This window comes from Bombina bombina, chromosome 1, assembly GCF_027579735.1.
Source record: "Bombina bombina isolate aBomBom1 chromosome 1, aBomBom1.pri, whole genome shotgun sequence".
In the NCBI taxonomy this organism is placed as follows: domain Eukaryota; kingdom Metazoa; phylum Chordata; class Amphibia; order Anura; family Bombinatoridae; genus Bombina; species Bombina bombina.
The window spans coordinates 1,256,944,317-1,256,962,308 of record NC_069499.1 but is presented as its reverse complement, the minus strand read 5'-3'; the positions used below and the strand labels follow the sequence as shown (position 1 = coordinate 1,256,962,308).

The 17,992-nt window shown below is 39.1% G+C and overlaps 1 protein-coding gene across 1 annotated transcript in view; it reads right to left on the bottom strand.

Moving 5' to 3' along the window:
- Positions 1-17,992, bottom strand: part of CRISPLD2 (cysteine rich secretory protein LCCL domain containing 2) — an 88,216-nt gene that overhangs the window by 20,167 nt on the left and 50,057 nt on the right. Inside the window, exons 9-12 of the mRNA XM_053700878.1 lie at positions 8,892-8,958; positions 7,954-8,084; positions 7,814-7,857; positions 5,695-5,767 (exon numbers count right to left, since the gene is read on the bottom strand). Of these exons, the coding sequence (XP_053556853.1) occupies positions 5,695-5,767; positions 7,814-7,857; positions 7,954-8,084; positions 8,892-8,958 (315 nt within the window). The remainder of the gene's footprint in view (positions 1-5,694; positions 5,768-7,813; positions 7,858-7,953; positions 8,085-8,891; positions 8,959-17,992) is intronic.

Below are 17,992 nucleotides of genomic sequence, written 5' to 3'. Positions count from 1 at the left end.
TGGACCCTGTATCAGAAGGTCCTGTCTTAGAGGTAGAGACCAAGGCGGACAGGATGACATGTCCACTAGATCTGCATACCAAGTCCTGCGTGGCCATGCAGGCGCTATTAGAATCACTGATGCTCTCTCCTGTTTGATTTTGGCAATCAATCGAGGAAGCAGCGGGAAGGGTGGAAACACATAAGCCATCCCGAAGTTCCAAGGTGCTGTCAAAGCATCTATCAGAACCGCTCCCGGATCCCTGGATCTGGACCCGTAGCGAGGAAGTTTGGCGTTCTGGCGAGACGCCATGAGATCTATCTCTGGTTTGCCCCAACTTCGAAGTATTTGGGCAAAGACCTCCGGATGAAGTTCCCACTCCCCCGGATGAAAAGTCTGGCGACTCAAGAAATCCGCCTCCCAGTTCTCTACTCCCGGGATGTGGATTGCTGACAGGTGGCAAGAGTGAGACTCTGCCCAGTGAATTATCTTTGATACTTCCATCATTGCTAGGGAGCTTCTTGTCCCTCCTTGATGGTTGATGTAAGCTACAGTCGTGATGTTGTCCGACTGAAACCTGATGAACCCCCGAGTTTTTAACTGGGGCCAAGCCAGAAGGGCATTGAGAACTGCTCTCAATTCCAGAATGTTTATTGGCAGGAGACTTTCCTCCTGATTCCATTGTCCCTGAGCCTTCAGAGAATTCCAGACAGCGCCCCAACCTAGTAGGCTGGCGTCTGTTGTTACAATTGTCCAGTCCGGCCTGCTGAATGGCATCCCCCTGGACAGATGTGGCCGAGAAAGCCACCATAGAAGAGAGTTTCTGGTCTCTTGATCCAGATTCAGAGTAGGGGACAAGTCTGAGTAATCCCCATTCCACTGACTCAGCATGCACAATTGCAGCGGTCTGAGATGTAGACGTGCAAAGGGTACTATGTCCATTGCTGCTACCATTAAGCCGATCACCTCCATGCATTGAGCTACTGACGGGAGTTGAATGGAATGAAGGACACGGCATGCATTTAGAAGCTTTGTTAATCTGTCTTCTGTCAGATAAATCTTCATTTCTACAGAATCTATAAGAGTCCCCAAGAATGGAACTCTTGTGAGAGGAAAGAGAGAACTCTTCTTTTCGTTCACTTTCCATCCATGCGACCTTAGAAATGCCAGAACTAACTCTGTATGAGACTTGGCAGTTTGAAAGCTTGAAGCTTGTATCAGAATGTCGTCTAGGTACGGAGCTACCGAAATTCCTCGCGGTCTTAGTACCGCCAGAAGGGCACCCAGAACCTTTGTGAAGATTCTTGGAGCCGTAGCCAATCCGAATGGAAGAGCTACAAACTGGTAATGCCTGTCTAAGAAGGCAAACCTTAGATACCGGTAATGATCTTTGTGAATCGGTATGTGAAGGTAAGCATCCTTTAAATCCACTGTGGTCATGTACTGACCCTTTTGGATCATGGGTAAGATTGTCCGAATAGTTTCCATTTTGAACGATGGAACTCTTAGGAATTTGTTTAGGATCTTTAAATCCAAGATTGGCCTGAAAGTTCCCTCTTTTTTGGGAACCACAAACAGGTTTGAGTAAAACCCTTGTCCTTGTTCCGACCGCGGAACCGGATGGATCACTCCCATTAATAACAGATCTTGTACACAGCGTAGAAACGCTTCTTTCTTTATCTGGTTTGTTGACAACCTTGACAGATGAAATCTCCCTCTTGGGGGAGAGAATTTGAAGTCTAGAAGGTATCCCTGAGATATGATCTCTAGCGCCCAGGGATCCTGAACATCTCTTGCCCAAGCCTGGGCGAAGAGAGAGAGTCTGCCCCCCACTAGATCCGGTCCCGGATCGGGGGCCCTCGATTCATGCTGTCTTTGGGGCAGCAGCAGGTTTCCTGGCCCGCTTGCCCTTGTTCCAGGACTGGTTAGGTTTCCAGCCTTGTCTGTAACGAGCAACAGCTCCTTCCTGTTTTGGTGCAGTGGAAGTTGGTGCTGCTCCTGCTTTGAAATTCCGAAAGGGACGAAAATTAGACTGTCTAGCCTTAGCTTTGGCTTTGTCTTGAGGCAGGGCGTGGCCCTTACCTCCTGTAATGTCAGCGATAATTTCTTTCAAACCGGGCCCAAATAAAGTTTGCCCCTTGAAAGGTATATTAAGTAATTTGGACTTAGAAGTTACATCAGCTGACCAGGATTTTAGCCACAGCGCCCTACGTGCCTGAATGGCGAATCCTGAGTTCTTAGCCGTAAGTTTGGTTAAATGTACTACGGCCTCCGAAATGAATGAATTAGCTAGTTTAAGGACTCTAAGCCTGTCCGTAATGTCGTCCAGCGTAGCTGAACTAAGGTTCTCTTCCAGAGACTCAATCCAAAATGCTGCCGCAGCCGTAATCGGCGCGATGCATGCAAGGGGTTGCAATATAAAACCTTGTTGAACAAACATTTTCTTAAGGTAACCCTCTAATTTTTTATCCATTGGATCTGAAAAAGCACAGCTATCCTCCACCGGGATAGTGGTACGCTTAGCTAAAGTAGAAACTGCTCCCTCCACCTTAGGGACCGTTTGCCATAAGTCCCGTGTGGTGGCGTCTATTGGAAACATCTTTCTAAATATTGGAGGGGGTGAGAACGGCACACCGGGTCTATCCCACTCCTTAGTAACAATTTCAGTTAGTCTCTTAGGTATAGGAAAAACGTCAGTACTCGCCGGTACCGCAAAGTATTTATCCAACCTACACAATTTCTCTGGTATTGCAACAGTGTTACAATCATTAAGAGCCGCTAAAACCTCCCCTAGTAATACACGGAGGTTCTCCAATCTAAATTTAAAATTTGAAATATCTGAATCCAATCTGTTTGGATCAGAACCGTCACCCACAGAATGAAGCTCTCCGTCCTCATGCTCTGCAAGCTGTGACGCAGTATCAGACATGGCCCTAGTATTATCAGCGCACTCTGTTCTCACCCCAGAGTGATCACGCTTGCCTCTTAGTTCTGGTAATTTAGCCAAAACTTCAGTCATAACAGTAGCCATATCTTGTAATGTTATCTGTAATGGCCGCCCAGATGTACTAGGCGCCACAATATCACGCACCTCCCGGGCGGGAGATGCAGGTACTGACACGTGAGGCGAGTTAGTCGGCATAACTCTCCCCTCGCTGTTTGGTGAAATTTGTTCAATTTGTACAGATTGGCTTTTATTTAAAGTAGCATCAATACAGTTAGTACATAAATTTCTATTGGGCTCCACCTTGGCATTGGAACAAATGACACAGGTATCTTCCTCTGAATCAGACATGTTTAACACACTAGCAATAAACTTGCAACTTGGTTACAATCTTATTTAACAAAAACGTACTGTGCCTCAAAGAAGCACTAAACGATTAAATGACAGTTGAAATAATGAACTGAAAACAGTTATAGCATCAATCCTTGAAAACAACACAACTTTTAGCAAAGGTTTGTTCCCATTAGTAAAGTAACAATAATTAAATTTGAAACATAAAAATTACAGAGCAACGTTTTTAATCACAGTCAATATATAAGTCTCACAGCTCTGCTGAGAGAATCTACCTCCCTCCAAAGAAGTTTGAAGACCCCTGAGTTCTGTTAGAGATGAACCGGATCATGCAGGAAATACAAGAGTAACTGACTGGAAATTTTTGATGCGTAGCAAAGAGCGCCAAAAACGGCCCCTCCCCCTCACACACAGCAGTGAGAGAGAAACGAAACTGTCACAATTAAAACAAGCAAACTGCCAAGTGGAAAAATAATGCCCAAACATTTATTCACTCAGTACCTCAGAAAATGCAAACGATTCTACATTCCAGCAAAAACGTTTAACATAATAAATACCTATTAAAAGGTTTAATGTACTTTTAACAGAGTAATTCCAGTGAAATACCATCCCCAGAATACTGAAGTGTAGAGTATACATACATGTCATTATAACGGTATGGCAGGATTTTCTCATCAATTCCATTCAGAAAATAAAAACTGCTACATACCTCAATGCAGATTCATCTGCCCGCTGTCCCCTGATCTGAAGCTTTTACCTCCCTCAGATGGCCGAGAAACAGCAATATGATCTTAACTACTCCGGTTAAAATCATAGTAAAAAACTCTGGTAGATTCTTCTTCAAACTCTGCCAGAGAGGTAATAACACGCTCCGGTGCTATTGTAAAATAACAAACTTTTGATTGAAGTTATAAAAACTAAGTATAATCACCATAGTCCTCTCACACATCGTATCTAGTCGTTGGGTGCAAGAGAATGACTGGGAGTGACGTAGAGGGGAGGAGCTATGTGCAGCTCTGCTGGGTGAATCCTCTTGCATTTCCTGTTGGGGAGGAGTTATATCCCAGAAGTAATGATGACCCGTGGACTGATCACACATAACAGAAGAAATAATGTTGTTTCTCAGTGACAATCATGTAGTTAAGAAAACATAATTAGTGCAATGAACAAGTAGTTGGATCACAGCCTTCACAAGCCAACACAATGACCCAGCCAGAAAACAGGTGAGAATGAAGACTGCATCCGCAGTGTGAACTCTCACACAATGTAACTTAAAATGTGAACATGTCCATTAAAAGGGCAATCTACATTAAAAAAATGTTTAAAAAGATAGATAATCCCTTTGTTACCTATTCCCCAGTTTTACATAACCAACACTATTATATTAATACACGTTTTACCTAAGTAAATTACCTTGTATCTAAGCCTCTGCAGACTGCCCCTTATCTCAGTGCTTTTTACAAACTTGAATTTTAGCCAATTAGTTATGGTTCCTGCATAACTTTACGGGAGTGAGCACAATGTTATCTATATGACACACATAAACTAGCATTGTCTGGCTGTGGAAAGGTAATGAAATGCACAAGCTAAGATAGATAAGAGATGGCCTGCAGGGGCCTAGAAACAGGCAGATATTTATTGATTATAAAGTATTTTAATAAAACGATGTTGATTGTGCAAAGCTGGGGAATGAGTAGTAAAAGTGTTATCTTTCTGTTTAAACAATAAAAAATTCAAGTAGACTGTCCCTTTAATGAAGGCCGAACATTTTGAATATACCAACCTTATAAGTTGTCATTGTCATGTGTATGTTCTGTTAGCTAGCCAAAACATCAGTGCAATATTAATTGTATTGTGCTAGCATGATGGCACAAAGTGATAGTCTTTGAGATGTTGTGCCACCCTAGATATCAATAGCATAATAACTATGGATGAGAGACCAGTTTTTTTTTACCTTCAAATAGTAGAATGAATGTCTCCCTTGACTTTGACATTTATTATACCATTCAAATATTTATACAGAAACATTGAAATTTAGCATTCAAATAGTGAATGCAACACCTGAATATTCTATTGTCACATTTGAATATTGATTCTCATATGTAGAAAAGTATTACTGCAGTTTGCCAGTTGAATGGGGAAAAAAAGTTATTAATCCATTTATTGTATAAGAATGAGCCTCTTTTTAGTCCAGTACTAATGGAAATTTCCGGGTTTGTTGACTTGCAGAAACTTACATAGAAGTCAATAAGAATCAATATGAAAATGTTAATATCTCTATATTTGAATATTACATTCACTATACTTTTTGTTGCAAGCAAATGCTGACCATTAGCTTACAAGAAATGCTAACATTAGCTTGCAACCAATTCTGCTAGCATTAATAAGTTTGTTAAAAGGGAAACAAAAAGTGCACTTACCTAGGACAATGAGTAGTTGGTTTTTTGAATGGACAGATTTCAGCCACTGTTGTATAACAATCAGTGATTTGAACTATGGGAAAACAATATATATACTTTGATATCTGGTAATATGCAAAGAGGGAAGTTAATGAACTATTATAAAAAAACAAAAACAAAGCATATCAACCATTATTTTAAAACAATTTTACAATGTACTTTCTATGTTAAACTTAAACACCTGTTATGTTTATTGCTGTACTTTATGTTACATTTTGCTATCTTTTAATATGTGTTATTCAAATATGTTCTAACAGAGAAAAGCTAATACAGCAGTCCCACCCCTTGCTCTCTCTCTTCCCCCTCTCTTTTGCTCTCTCTCCTCCTATCTTTTGCTCTCTCTCTCTCCCCCTCTCTTTTGCTCTCTCTCTCTCCCCCTCTCTTTTGCGCGCTCTCTCTCCCCCTCTCTTTTGCGCTCTCTCTCCCCTCTCTTTTGTGCTCTCTCGCTCTCTTTTGCTCTCTCTCCCCCTCTCTTTTGCTCTCTTTCTCTCTTCCCCTCTCTTTTGCTCTCTCTCCCCTCTCTCTTTTGCTCTCTCCCCCTCTCTTTTGCTCTCTCTCCCTCTCTTTTGCTTTCTCTCCCACCTCTTTTGCTCTCTCTCCCCCACTTTTGCTCTCTCTCCCCCACTTTTGCTCTCTCTCCCCCACTTTTGCGCTCTCTCCCCCTCTCTTTTGCTCTCCCCCCACTCTTTTGCTCGCTCTCTCTCCCATCTTTTGCTCTCTCCCCCCCCCTCTTTTGCTCTCTCTCCCTTCTCTTTTGCTCTCTCTCCCTTCTCTTTTGCTCTCTCTCCCTTCTCTTTTGCGCTCTCTCCCCTCTCTTTTGCGCTCTCTCCCCTCTCTTTTGCTCTCTCCCCTCTCTTTTGCTCTCCCCCCTCCCTTTTGCTCTCTCTCTCTCCCTCCTTTGCTCTCTCCCCCTCTTTTGCTCTCTCTCCCTCTCCCCCTCTCTTTTGCGCTCTCTCTCTCCCCCTCTCTTTTGCGCTCTCTCTCTCCCCCTCTCTTTTGCGCTCTCTCTCTCCCCCTCTCTTTTGTTCTCTCTCGCTCTCTTTTGCTCTCTCTCCCCCCCTCTATTTTACTCTCTCTCCCTCTTTCTTTTGCTCTCTCTCTCCCTCTTTCTTTTGCTCTCTCTCCTCCTCTCTTTTGCTCTCTTTCTCTCTCCCCCTCTCTCACCCCTCTTTCTCTCTCCTGCCTCTTTTTTGCTCTCTCACAACTCTCTCAGGCCACGCCCACTCCAGGTTGACCACACCCACTCCGGTCACCACACCCGGTCACGCCCACACTGTGGCACTCCCATCGATCACACCCTTACCACGCCCACCAAACCACCCATAACCACGCCCCCCCCGCAAAGGCAGATCTGATGTTGATGTGAAATTGATCCTAAAGGCCAGGTATGTTTGTCCTTGCGCAGTCTCTACTGCGCATGACTGCATCTGACAAATATACCTGGCCTTTTATTATATAGGATGAATCTAAAATAAATATATTAAGAATGGCTAGTTGGCTTTGAATTGAGCTTAGCTACGGGATTTATTATGTGTTATAGAAAACAAAACAAAAAAACACAAAATAGTGTCATGGCAGGAATAAAAACCTTACAAATAGGTTATTAACCAATAGTTAAAACAAAGTAGACAGCTACTAAATACTAACACAGAAGGGGCAAATTGTGTTACAAAAGTATAGCTTTAGTATTTGTTTCTGAATATGGAAATGCTTTACACAAAAGATGCATTATGTGAATGCCAGCACTGCATATAACTCCTGGGCAGCGGCAGGAAACAAATATTCTAGTCTAAAAACAATTAACACAGATTGACCAGACAAATAATTGTAATTAAACAAGGTTTATGATTTATGGGTCTACAAATGAACATATTTCAACTCAGTATCTCATATTTAAAGAGTTCCTAATTTAGGAGTTATGGCCTGATATTCATTTAAAAAAACAAATACCCATTCAAATGATTTAGATTATTTCCTTTAATCCAGAAGCAACTCAATGTTTTTTGTTTGTTTTTTACTTTTACAAAACATAATACTTCAACCCAATTGTGCTGAATATAAGGAGTCTTTGAGAACCTACCTGTAACTTTTGAAACCATGAAAGAGTTTGATGGCTTGTATTTACTATAAGGAAATAAACAGAGATGACATTAGAAGGATAACATAGTAGGGACAAGTTGGCTTGTATGGGGATTGTCTTAATGTTTGCTGGTAACTAACCTTAGTGACTCAATGCCATTTCTGGTAGACTTTACAAAGAATGGTAACCTTCCATTTCTAGTTATATCCACAAGTCCTCCATTGTTATCGATAACACCATAATGGAGAGCAGCTCGACAAATACTAGACATCTAGAGAAATCAGGAAGGCATAAATTACAAGATCATATATGCTGTTTTTCTTAATGCCACTCATTATAAGCTCTGCAGCTGTGTCCTAAGGAGCGGCAATACATAACCTCTGCATAAGGTCTCACAACAAGGTGCTAACACACATAGCTTTTATGTGGCAGAGTCCCTGCACAAGTCAGATTTTATTCTTCTTTATTCATGAACTTTCTATTGTACAACATATGCTTTCTTTGTCTATTTAAAGGACTACTCAATGCAGTAGAATCAAATAAATAATAATAATAAAAAGACAATGCAATAACACTTAGGGACCGATTTATCAATGTCTGTCCGAATGATACGCTGTAGCGTATCATGTCCGACAGATATCGTTGAATGCCGACAGCTTGATAATTTGGCCCCTTACTCTGAATTTCAAATAAGCAGTAGACTTTTTCTGACAAATGTATTTTTATTCCCATTTTCCAGCCCCCTGTATCATGTGACAGACATCAGCCAATCACAGACTAGTATAAGTATACCCTGTGAGTTTGAGCACATGCTCAATAGGATCTTGTTCCCCAGAACGTGTGCATATAAAAAGACTGTGCAAAAAGTAATAATAGAAATGGAATGGAAAGTGTCTTAAAAATGCATGCTTTAACTACTGCTTAAAGATTGTAAATTGGTTATTGCATTTTTTTTCTGTCCATACTTGACTTGGTACCAAAAAACCTGGTAGTGTGCTATAGGTACTATAATTGTTTTTGTTATAACACTGGGAGGGTTGATACCCTAAAGTAACTGTATCTTGAACAAATAACTTACACTGTCATAAAAAAGAGTTCCAAAGATTTTGGCCTTCTTATTCATACAACCAGCTGGACACAGGTATCTAGAAGACAATAATATTTTTAATTTAAAGAAAATGTCAGTATTAGTCAGTAAAACCTTTATATGAACTATATCTGATATGACTCAGGAAAACATTAGCATTGTATTATTGGATCATTTTCAGAATTTACAAATAGAATTCCCAAACACATTGGCCTCTTTAAAAACTGTTCTTAGAAGTTGCATTTAGATTTTTAGAATTTATTATTATTTAATAAGTCTGATTAATATTATTAAAATGTAACATATGAGCTTTTGTTGAGTCTAAGTAAATGGTGCTTTTTGGTAAACTTCTTTTGGTGATAGGTGGAAAAGCCACAGATTAAGTGCTGATATAGACCACGATCGCTTTTCAAATGAAGGGCAATAGACTTTTATTTAATGATGTATTACTGACTGACTGTACAGTACAATGATCTATTAAACTTTCAAGCAGCATCTATTAGAATAAAGGGACATAGTCAAAAACAAAACAGTTTTATAAGACAGAACAATTTATTTTTGCCTGACTGTCACCATAGGCAGTTTACCAGAAAAAGCTAAAAGATATTAGGCTAAACAATAAGGGCTAGATTTAAGAGTGGAGCACAATATTGCGCTCACGCGAGTGTGATATTTGCACTCCAGTCAGTAATACGTAAATGTGCGCTGGTATACCAAGTGCAGCACAATTTGAACGTGACCTCATGTTCGCATTGCCCGGAAGCCAAACACTCACGAGCACTCCCATAGGCTCCAATGGGAGTCTTGTTTTAATGCCAACAGACAAGGTAAACCACCTAGCAGGGGGCAATTCGCAGAAATAAATATGTATGTATATGAATATTTACATATATATTTATGTGTCTATATCTGTATATACACATATTAACACACACACACACACATATATATATATATATATAGTGAAAACACAATCCCTCATTGACCTCCATGTAAAGACACTTCAGGTGCCGTTTTTTTTCTAACAACCCACATCCCCTTACCTTAACCCCTTTTAACTGCTTTGTGCATTAAAAAAAAATGCTCATATTAATATATTAATATGAAGTACTTAATAGAAACAAGCACAGAAAAAGAAAGGCGCAAACCCCTCTAAGTGAAGTACATTAAAACAATTGAATTTATTAAAACACAAATGCACACTCACACTATAAACCCTCAAACATATGAGGTATGTAAAAGCACGTAAAAACGGATGACCATTCAGTAGTTGTCTGTGTTAGAATTGAAAATAGCATTCAGACCGAAACTCCTTCAATCAGAAACAATTGTCCCATGTGAGAATGGAGTCACTGGTGTCACTGCGTATCCGTATCAATCTTTTTAAGTATGGACACAGTACAAAATGTGTAACAATCAAAGACCTAGATTTGGAGTTTGGCGTTAGCCGTGAAAACCAGCGTTAGAGGCTCCTAACGCTGGTTTTAGGCTACCGCCGGTATTTGGAGTCACTCAAAATAGGGTCTAACGCTCACTTTTCAGCCGCGACTTTTCCATACCGCAGATCCCCTTACGTCAATTGCGTATCCTATCTTTTCAATGGGATCTTTGTAACTCCGGTATTTAGAGTCGTTTCTGAAGTGAGCGTTAGACATCTAACGACAAAACTCCAGCCGCAGGAAAAAAGTCAGTAGTTAAGAGCTTTCTGGGCTAACGCCGGTTTCTAAAGCTCTTAACTACTGTACTCTAAAGTACACTAACACCCATAAACTACCTATGTACCCCTAAACCGAGGTCCCCCCACATCGCCGACACTCGAATAATTTTTTTTAACCCCTAATCTGCCGACCGCCACCTACGTTATCCTTATGTACCCCTAATCTGCTGCCCCTAACACCGCCGACCCCTATATTATATTTATTAACCCCTAATCTGCCCCCCTCAACGTCGCCTCCACCTGCCTACACTTATTAACCCCTAATCTGCCGAGCGGACCTGAGCGCTACTATAATAAAGTTATTAACCCCTAATCCGCATCACTAACCCTATAATAAATAGTATTAACCCCTAATCTGCCCTCCCTAACATCGCCGACACCTAACTTCAATTATTAACCCCTAATCTGCTGACTGAAGCTCACCGCTACTCTAATAAATGTATTAACCCCTAAAGCTAAGTCTAACCCTAACACTAACACCCCCCTAAGTTAAATATAATTTACATCTAACGAAATTAATTAACTCTTATTAAATAAATTATTCCTATTTAAAGATAAATACTTACCTGTAAAATAAATCCTAATATAGCTACAATATAAATTATAATTATATTATAGCTATTTTAGGATTTATATTTATTTTACAGGTAACTTTGTATTTATTTTAACCAGGTACAATAGCTATTAAATAGTTAAGAACTATTTAATAGCTAAAATAGTTAAAATAATTACAAAATTACCTGTAAAATAAATCCTAACCTAAGTTACAATTAAACCTAACACTACACTATCAATAAATTAATTAAATAAACTACCTACAATTACCTACAATTAACCTAACACTACACTATCAATAAATTGATTAAATACAATTCCTACAAATAAATACAATTAAATAAACTAGCTAAAGTACAAAAAATAAAAAAGAACTAAGTTACAAAAAATAAAAAAATATTTACAAACATAAGAAAAATATTACAACAATTTTAAACTAATTACACCTACTCTAAGCCCCCTAATAAAACAACAAAGCCCCCCAAAATAAAAAATGCCCTACCCTATTCTAAATTACTAAAGTTAAAAGCTCTTTTACCTTACCAGCCCTGAACAGGGCCCTTTGCGGGGCATGCCCCAAGAAGTTCAGCTCTTTTGCCTGTAAAAAAAAAACATACAATACCCCCCCCCAACATTACAACCCACCACCCACATACCCCTAATCTAACCCAAACCCCCCTTAAATAAACCTAACACTAAGCCCCTGAAGATCATCCTACCTTGTCTTCACCTCACCAGGTATCACCGATCCGTCCTGGCTCCAAAATCTTCATCCAACCCAAGCGGGGGTTGGCGATCCATCATCCGGTGGCTGAAGAGGTCCAGAAGAGGCTCCAAAGTCTTCATCCTATCCGGGAAGAAGAGGCGATCCGGACCGGCAACAATCTTGATCCAAGCGGCATCTTCTATCTTCATCCGATGACGACCGGCTCCATCCTGAAGACCTCCACCGCGGACCCATCTTCTTCCGGCGACGTCCAACTGAAGAATGACGGTTCCTTTAAGGGACGTCATCCAAGATGGCGTCCCTCGAATTCCGATTGGCTGATAGGATTCTATCAGCCAATCGGAATAGAGGTAGGAATATTCTGATTGGCTGATGGAATCAGCCAATCAGAATCAAGTTCAATCCGATTGGCTGATCCAATCAGCCAATTAGATTGAGCTCGCATTCTATTGGCTGATCGGAACACTATTGATAGTGTAGTGTTAGGTTTAATTGTAACTTAGGTTAGGATTTATTTTACAGGTAATTTTGTAATTATTTTAACTAGGTAACTATTAAATAGTTATTAACTATTTAATAGCTATTGTACCTGGTTAAAATAATTACAAAGTTGCCTGTAAAATAAATATTAATCCTAAAATAGCTACAATGTAATTATAATTTATATTGTAGCTATATTAGGGTTTATTTTACAGGTAAGTATTTAAATAGGAATAATTTATTTAATAAGAGTTAATTAATTTCATTAGATTAAAATTATATTTAATTTAGGGGGGTGTTAGTGTTAGGGTTAGACTTAGCTTTAGGGGTTAATCCATTTATTAGAATAGCGGTGAGCTCCGGTCGGCAGATTAGGGGTTAATAATTTAAGTTAGGTGTCGGCGATGTTAGGGAGGGCAGATTAGGGGTTAATACTATTTATTATAGGGTTAGTGAGGCGGATTAGGGGTTAATAACTTTATTATAATAGTGGTGCGGTCCGCTCGGCAGATTAGGGGTTAATAAGTGGAGGCGACGTTGAGGGGGGCAGATTAGGGGTTAATAAATATAATATAGGGGTCTGCGGTGTTAGGGGCAGCAGATTAGGGGTACATAGGGATAATGTAAGTAGCGGCGGTTTACGGAGCGGCAGATTAGGGGTTAAAAATAAAATGCAGGTGTCAGCGATAGCGGGGGCGGCAGATTAGGGGTTAATAAGTGTAAGGTTAGGGGTGTTTAGACTCGGGGTACATGTTAGAGTGTTAGGTGCAGACTTAGGAAGTGTTTCCCCATAGGAAACAATGGGGCTGCGTTAGGAGCTGAACGCGGCTTTTTTGCAGGTGTTTTCAGGTTTTTTTTCAGCTCAAACAGCCCCATTGTTTCCTATGGGGGAATCGTGCACGAGCACGTTTTTGAGGCTGGCCGCTTGCGTAAGCAACTCTGGTATTGAGAGTTGAAGCTGCGTTAAAAATGCTCTACGCTCCTTTTTTGGAGCCTAACGCAGCCTTTATGGTATTTTTATGGTGCGGCCAGAAAAAAGCCGGCGTTAGTTTTTTGGGTCGTTACCGACAAAACTCCAAATCTAGCCGAAAGTTTGCAATGTGCATAAAAACGCCAGTGAATACTACACCAGCTGCTAGATGAAATGCCGGCTCCAAAACAGCTGATGCTCGTGGTGTTGCGTAAAGACGGTGGGTGTGGCCTAACACGTTTCGTAGGACGTCTTCCTACTTCATCAGGGGCTGCCCACACTATGTAGAAACCGTCTATTTATGCAACGAAGTACAGAGTGCACATGATACCATTGTCCCAATCAAATAAACTTTACACCTATATTACGAGTTTTGCGTTAGGAGGGGTGCAGTGCTAACGAGCAGTTTATGCTCACCGCTCGCTTACAGACAGCGCTGGTATTATGGGTTTTTAGAAACCCGACGTTAACCACAAAAAAGTGAGTGAAGAGCAAAATTTAGCTCCACATCTCACCTCAATACCAGCACTGCTTACGTTAGCGGTGAGCTGCTAAAACGTGCTTGTGCACGATTTCCCCATAGGAATCAATGGGGGAGAGCCGGCTGGAAAAAAAAACTTACACCTGCAAAAAAGCAGCATAAAGCTCCTAACGCAGCCCCATTGATTCCTATGGGGAAACACATTTTATGTCTACACCTAACACCCTAACATGAACCCCGAGTCTAAACACCCCTAATATTACACTTATTAACCCCTAATCTGCTGCCCCAACATCGCCGCAACCTACATTATATTATTAACCCCTAATCTGCCGCTCCGGACACCGCAGCCACCTACATTATACTTATGAACCCCTAACCTGCTGCCCCCAACATTGCCGAACCCTACATTATATTTATTAACCCCTAATCTGCTGCCCCCAATGTCGCTGCAACCTACCTACATTTATTAACCTCTAATCTGCGGCCCACAACGTCGACCCCACTATATTAAATGTATTAACCCCTAAACCTAAGTCTAACCCTAACACTCCCTAACTTAAATATAATTACATTAAATCTAAATAAAATTACTACAATTACCTAAATAATTCCTATTTAAAACTAATTACTTACCTATAAAATAAACCCTAAGATAGCTACAATATAACTAATAGTTACATTGTAGATATCTTAGGGTTTATTTTTATTTTACAGGCAACTTTGTATTTATTTTAACTAGGTACAATAGTTATTAAATAGTTATTAACTATTTAATAACTACCTAGTTAAAATAAAGACAAATTTACCTGTAAAATAAAACCTAACCTAAGTTACACTAACACCTAACACTACACAATAATTAAATAAATTAAATTAAATACAATTAATTACAATTAAATAAAATTATCTAAAGTACAGAAAAAAAACCCACTAAATTACAGAAAGTAAAAAAGAAATTAAAAGATTTTTAAACTAATTACACCTACTCTAATCCCCCTAACAAAATAAAAAAGCCCCCCAAAATGAAAAAAGCCCTACCTTACACTAAATTACAAATAGCCCTTAAAAGGGCCTTTTTATGGGGCATTGCCCCAAAGTAATCAGCTCTTTTACCTGTAAAAAAAAAAGTACAAATACCCCCCAACATTAAAAACCACCACACACACAAACAACCCTACTCTAAGTGACGTCATCCAAGATGGCGTCCCTTCAATTCCGATTGGCTGATAGAATTCTTGGATGACGTCACTTAAAGGTACCGTCATTAAGTAAGAAGACTCCGGATGAAGAGGATGCTCTGCATCGGATGTCTTGAAGATGGACCCGCTCCGCGCCGAATGGATGAAGATAGAAGATGCCGCCTGGATGAAGACTTCTGCCCGTCTGGAGGACCTCTTCTGCATGGCTTGGATGAAGACTTCTGCCCATCTGGAGGACCACTTCTGCCAGTTGGGTGAAGACGGCTCACAGTAGGGTGATCTTCAAGGGGTTAGTGTTAGGTTTTTTTAAGGGCTGATTGGGTGGGTTTTAGAGTAGGGTTGGTTGTGTGGGTGGTGGGTTTTACCGTTGGGGGGGTATTTGTACTTTTTTTTTTACAGGTAAAAGAGCTGATTACTTTGGGGCAATGCCCCGCAAAAAGGCCCTTTTTTAGTTTGGGGGCTTTTTTATTTTGTTAGGGGGATTATAGTAGGTGTAATTAGTGTAAAAATCTTGTAATTATTTTATTATTTTCTGTAATTTAGTGGGGGGGGTTTCCGTACTTTTTTTTAATTTTATTTAATTGTAATTAATTATATTTAATATAGTTAATTTATTTAATTATAGTGTAGTGTTAGGTGTAATTGTAACTTAGGTTAGGTTTTATTTTACAGGTATATTTGTCTTTATTTTAACTAGGTAGTTATTAAATAGTTAATAACTATTTAATAACTATTCTACCTAGTTAAAATAAATACAAAGTTGCCTGTAAAATAAAAATAAATCCTCAGCTAGCTACAATGTAACTATTAGTTATATTGTAGCTAGCTTAGGGTTTATTTTATAGGTAAGTATTTAGCTTTAAATAGGAATTATTTAGGTAATTGTAGTAATTTTATTTAGATTTATTGTAATTATATTTAAGTTAGGGGGTGTTAGGGTTAGACTTAGGTTTAGGGGTTAATACATTTAATATAGTGGCGGCAACGTTGTGGCCGGCAGATTAGGGGTTACTAAAATTAGGTAGGTGTCTGCGATGTTAGGGACGGCAGATTAGGGGTTAATAATATTTAACTAGTGTTTGTGATGCGGGATTGTGGCAGTTTAGGGGTTAATATATTTATTATAGTGGCGTCGGGTTCGGCAGATTAGGGGTTAAAATATTTATTTTAGTGTTTGCGATGAGGGGGGGCCTTGGTTTAGGGGTTAATAGGTAGTTTATGGGTGTTAGTGTACTTTTTAGCACTTTAGTTAAGAGTTTTATGCTACGGCGTTGTAGTGTAAAACTCTTAATTACTGACTTTAAAATGCAGTATCAGTCTTGACAGGAGAAGGTCTACCTGACTTTTGGTCAAACTCGTAAAACCGGTGCTATGCAAGTCTAATTGAAAATATAGGATATGCAATTGACGTAAGTGGATTTGCAGTATTTCCGAGTCTGGCCAAAAAAGTGAGCGGTGAGCCTGTCATTTCAAGACTCTTAATACCAGCGGGCGTTAAAAAGCAGCATTGGGACCGGCCAACGCTGCTTTTTAAGCCGAACGCACAACTCGTAATCTAGCCGTTAGTTTGTTAAGGAAAATAACCAGTACATGTGCAGTCTCTTAAACAAATGGAACCAAGGTAGTCTATTTGCTCAAACTATTGGTTACATTGTATAAAAATACGATATTCATTTGGTGACTTATAATAAAATAATTGATTAAAATTAATATTTCTTTTTGGGGGGAATAAGGAAATCTGTATATTTATGTGTGTAATAAGCCAATTGTCAACCACACTTGATCTCCATAGTGATTTGCTTAATAGTTAGGGCTAAAAAATATGTGTATCTCTATAACCTGGAACTCTATATTGCATATTTGTGTGCCAGATTATAAATAGTAAACACATTGTGTATTCATAAAGTTTCAAAATGATATTCAATCACATATCTAAAATGAATTCCTCTCAGACCATGTATCTCTTACAACAAAAGGTAAATTATTATAAATACATTTTTGTAAAAATCATCTTGCTGTGCCAAATATATTTTATATATGTATACACATACACCCTGGATCAGAATATAAGAAAATAAATAAATAATAAAATAGGAATATTAGTGTATAACTGTATACATATACATATAGACCATTGCTACACATAAGTGTGATTTAATTAAAAGTTTAATTTAGGCCCCAAATATGAACATATATACAATTAAATACAAAAATACATATTCCCAGCTAGAAATATATCAAAAGCAGTTGAAAGCACTTTAATTCACATTTAACTCAATTCATAATTCATACAAACATCTTAAAAAGTATAAAATAATTTAAAAAATTATATATATAAGTATTATGAAGTACTGTCCACTTTATTTTGGGGGCAATTGGGCACTTTAACCAGAGGTAAAGTGAGGGTTAGGGTAAAGTGAGACCGCAAGCTCGCACTAGCATTAACCACTTGCAATGGCTGATTATTTAAAGGGACATGAAACGCAAATTTTTTCTTTCATGATTTAGACAGAGCATACCATTTTAAACAACTTTCAATTTTACTTCTATTATTTAATCTGCTTCCTTCTCTTGTTATCCTTTGCTGAAAGGTTTAGCTAGGTAAGCTCAGGAGCAACAGAGAACCTAGGTTTTAGCTGCTGATTGGTGGCTGGCTGCTGATATATAAGGATTGTTATTGGCTCACCCATGTGTTCAGTTAGAAACCAGTAGTGCATTGCTGCTTCTTCAACAAATTATACCAAGAGAATTAAACAAATTAGACAATAGAAGTAAATTAGAAAGTTGTTTAAAATTGTATTCTCTATCTGAATCATTAAAGAAAATGTTTGGGTTTAGTGTCCCTTTAACTGGCAAATGTGCCCCTTTACAGGTGCATCTGTACCTTACTTGCAATCTAGCCCTAAATAAATGTGCCTATTTAATTCCTTTACTGATATGCAGAAGTTGTCAGGGCTGAT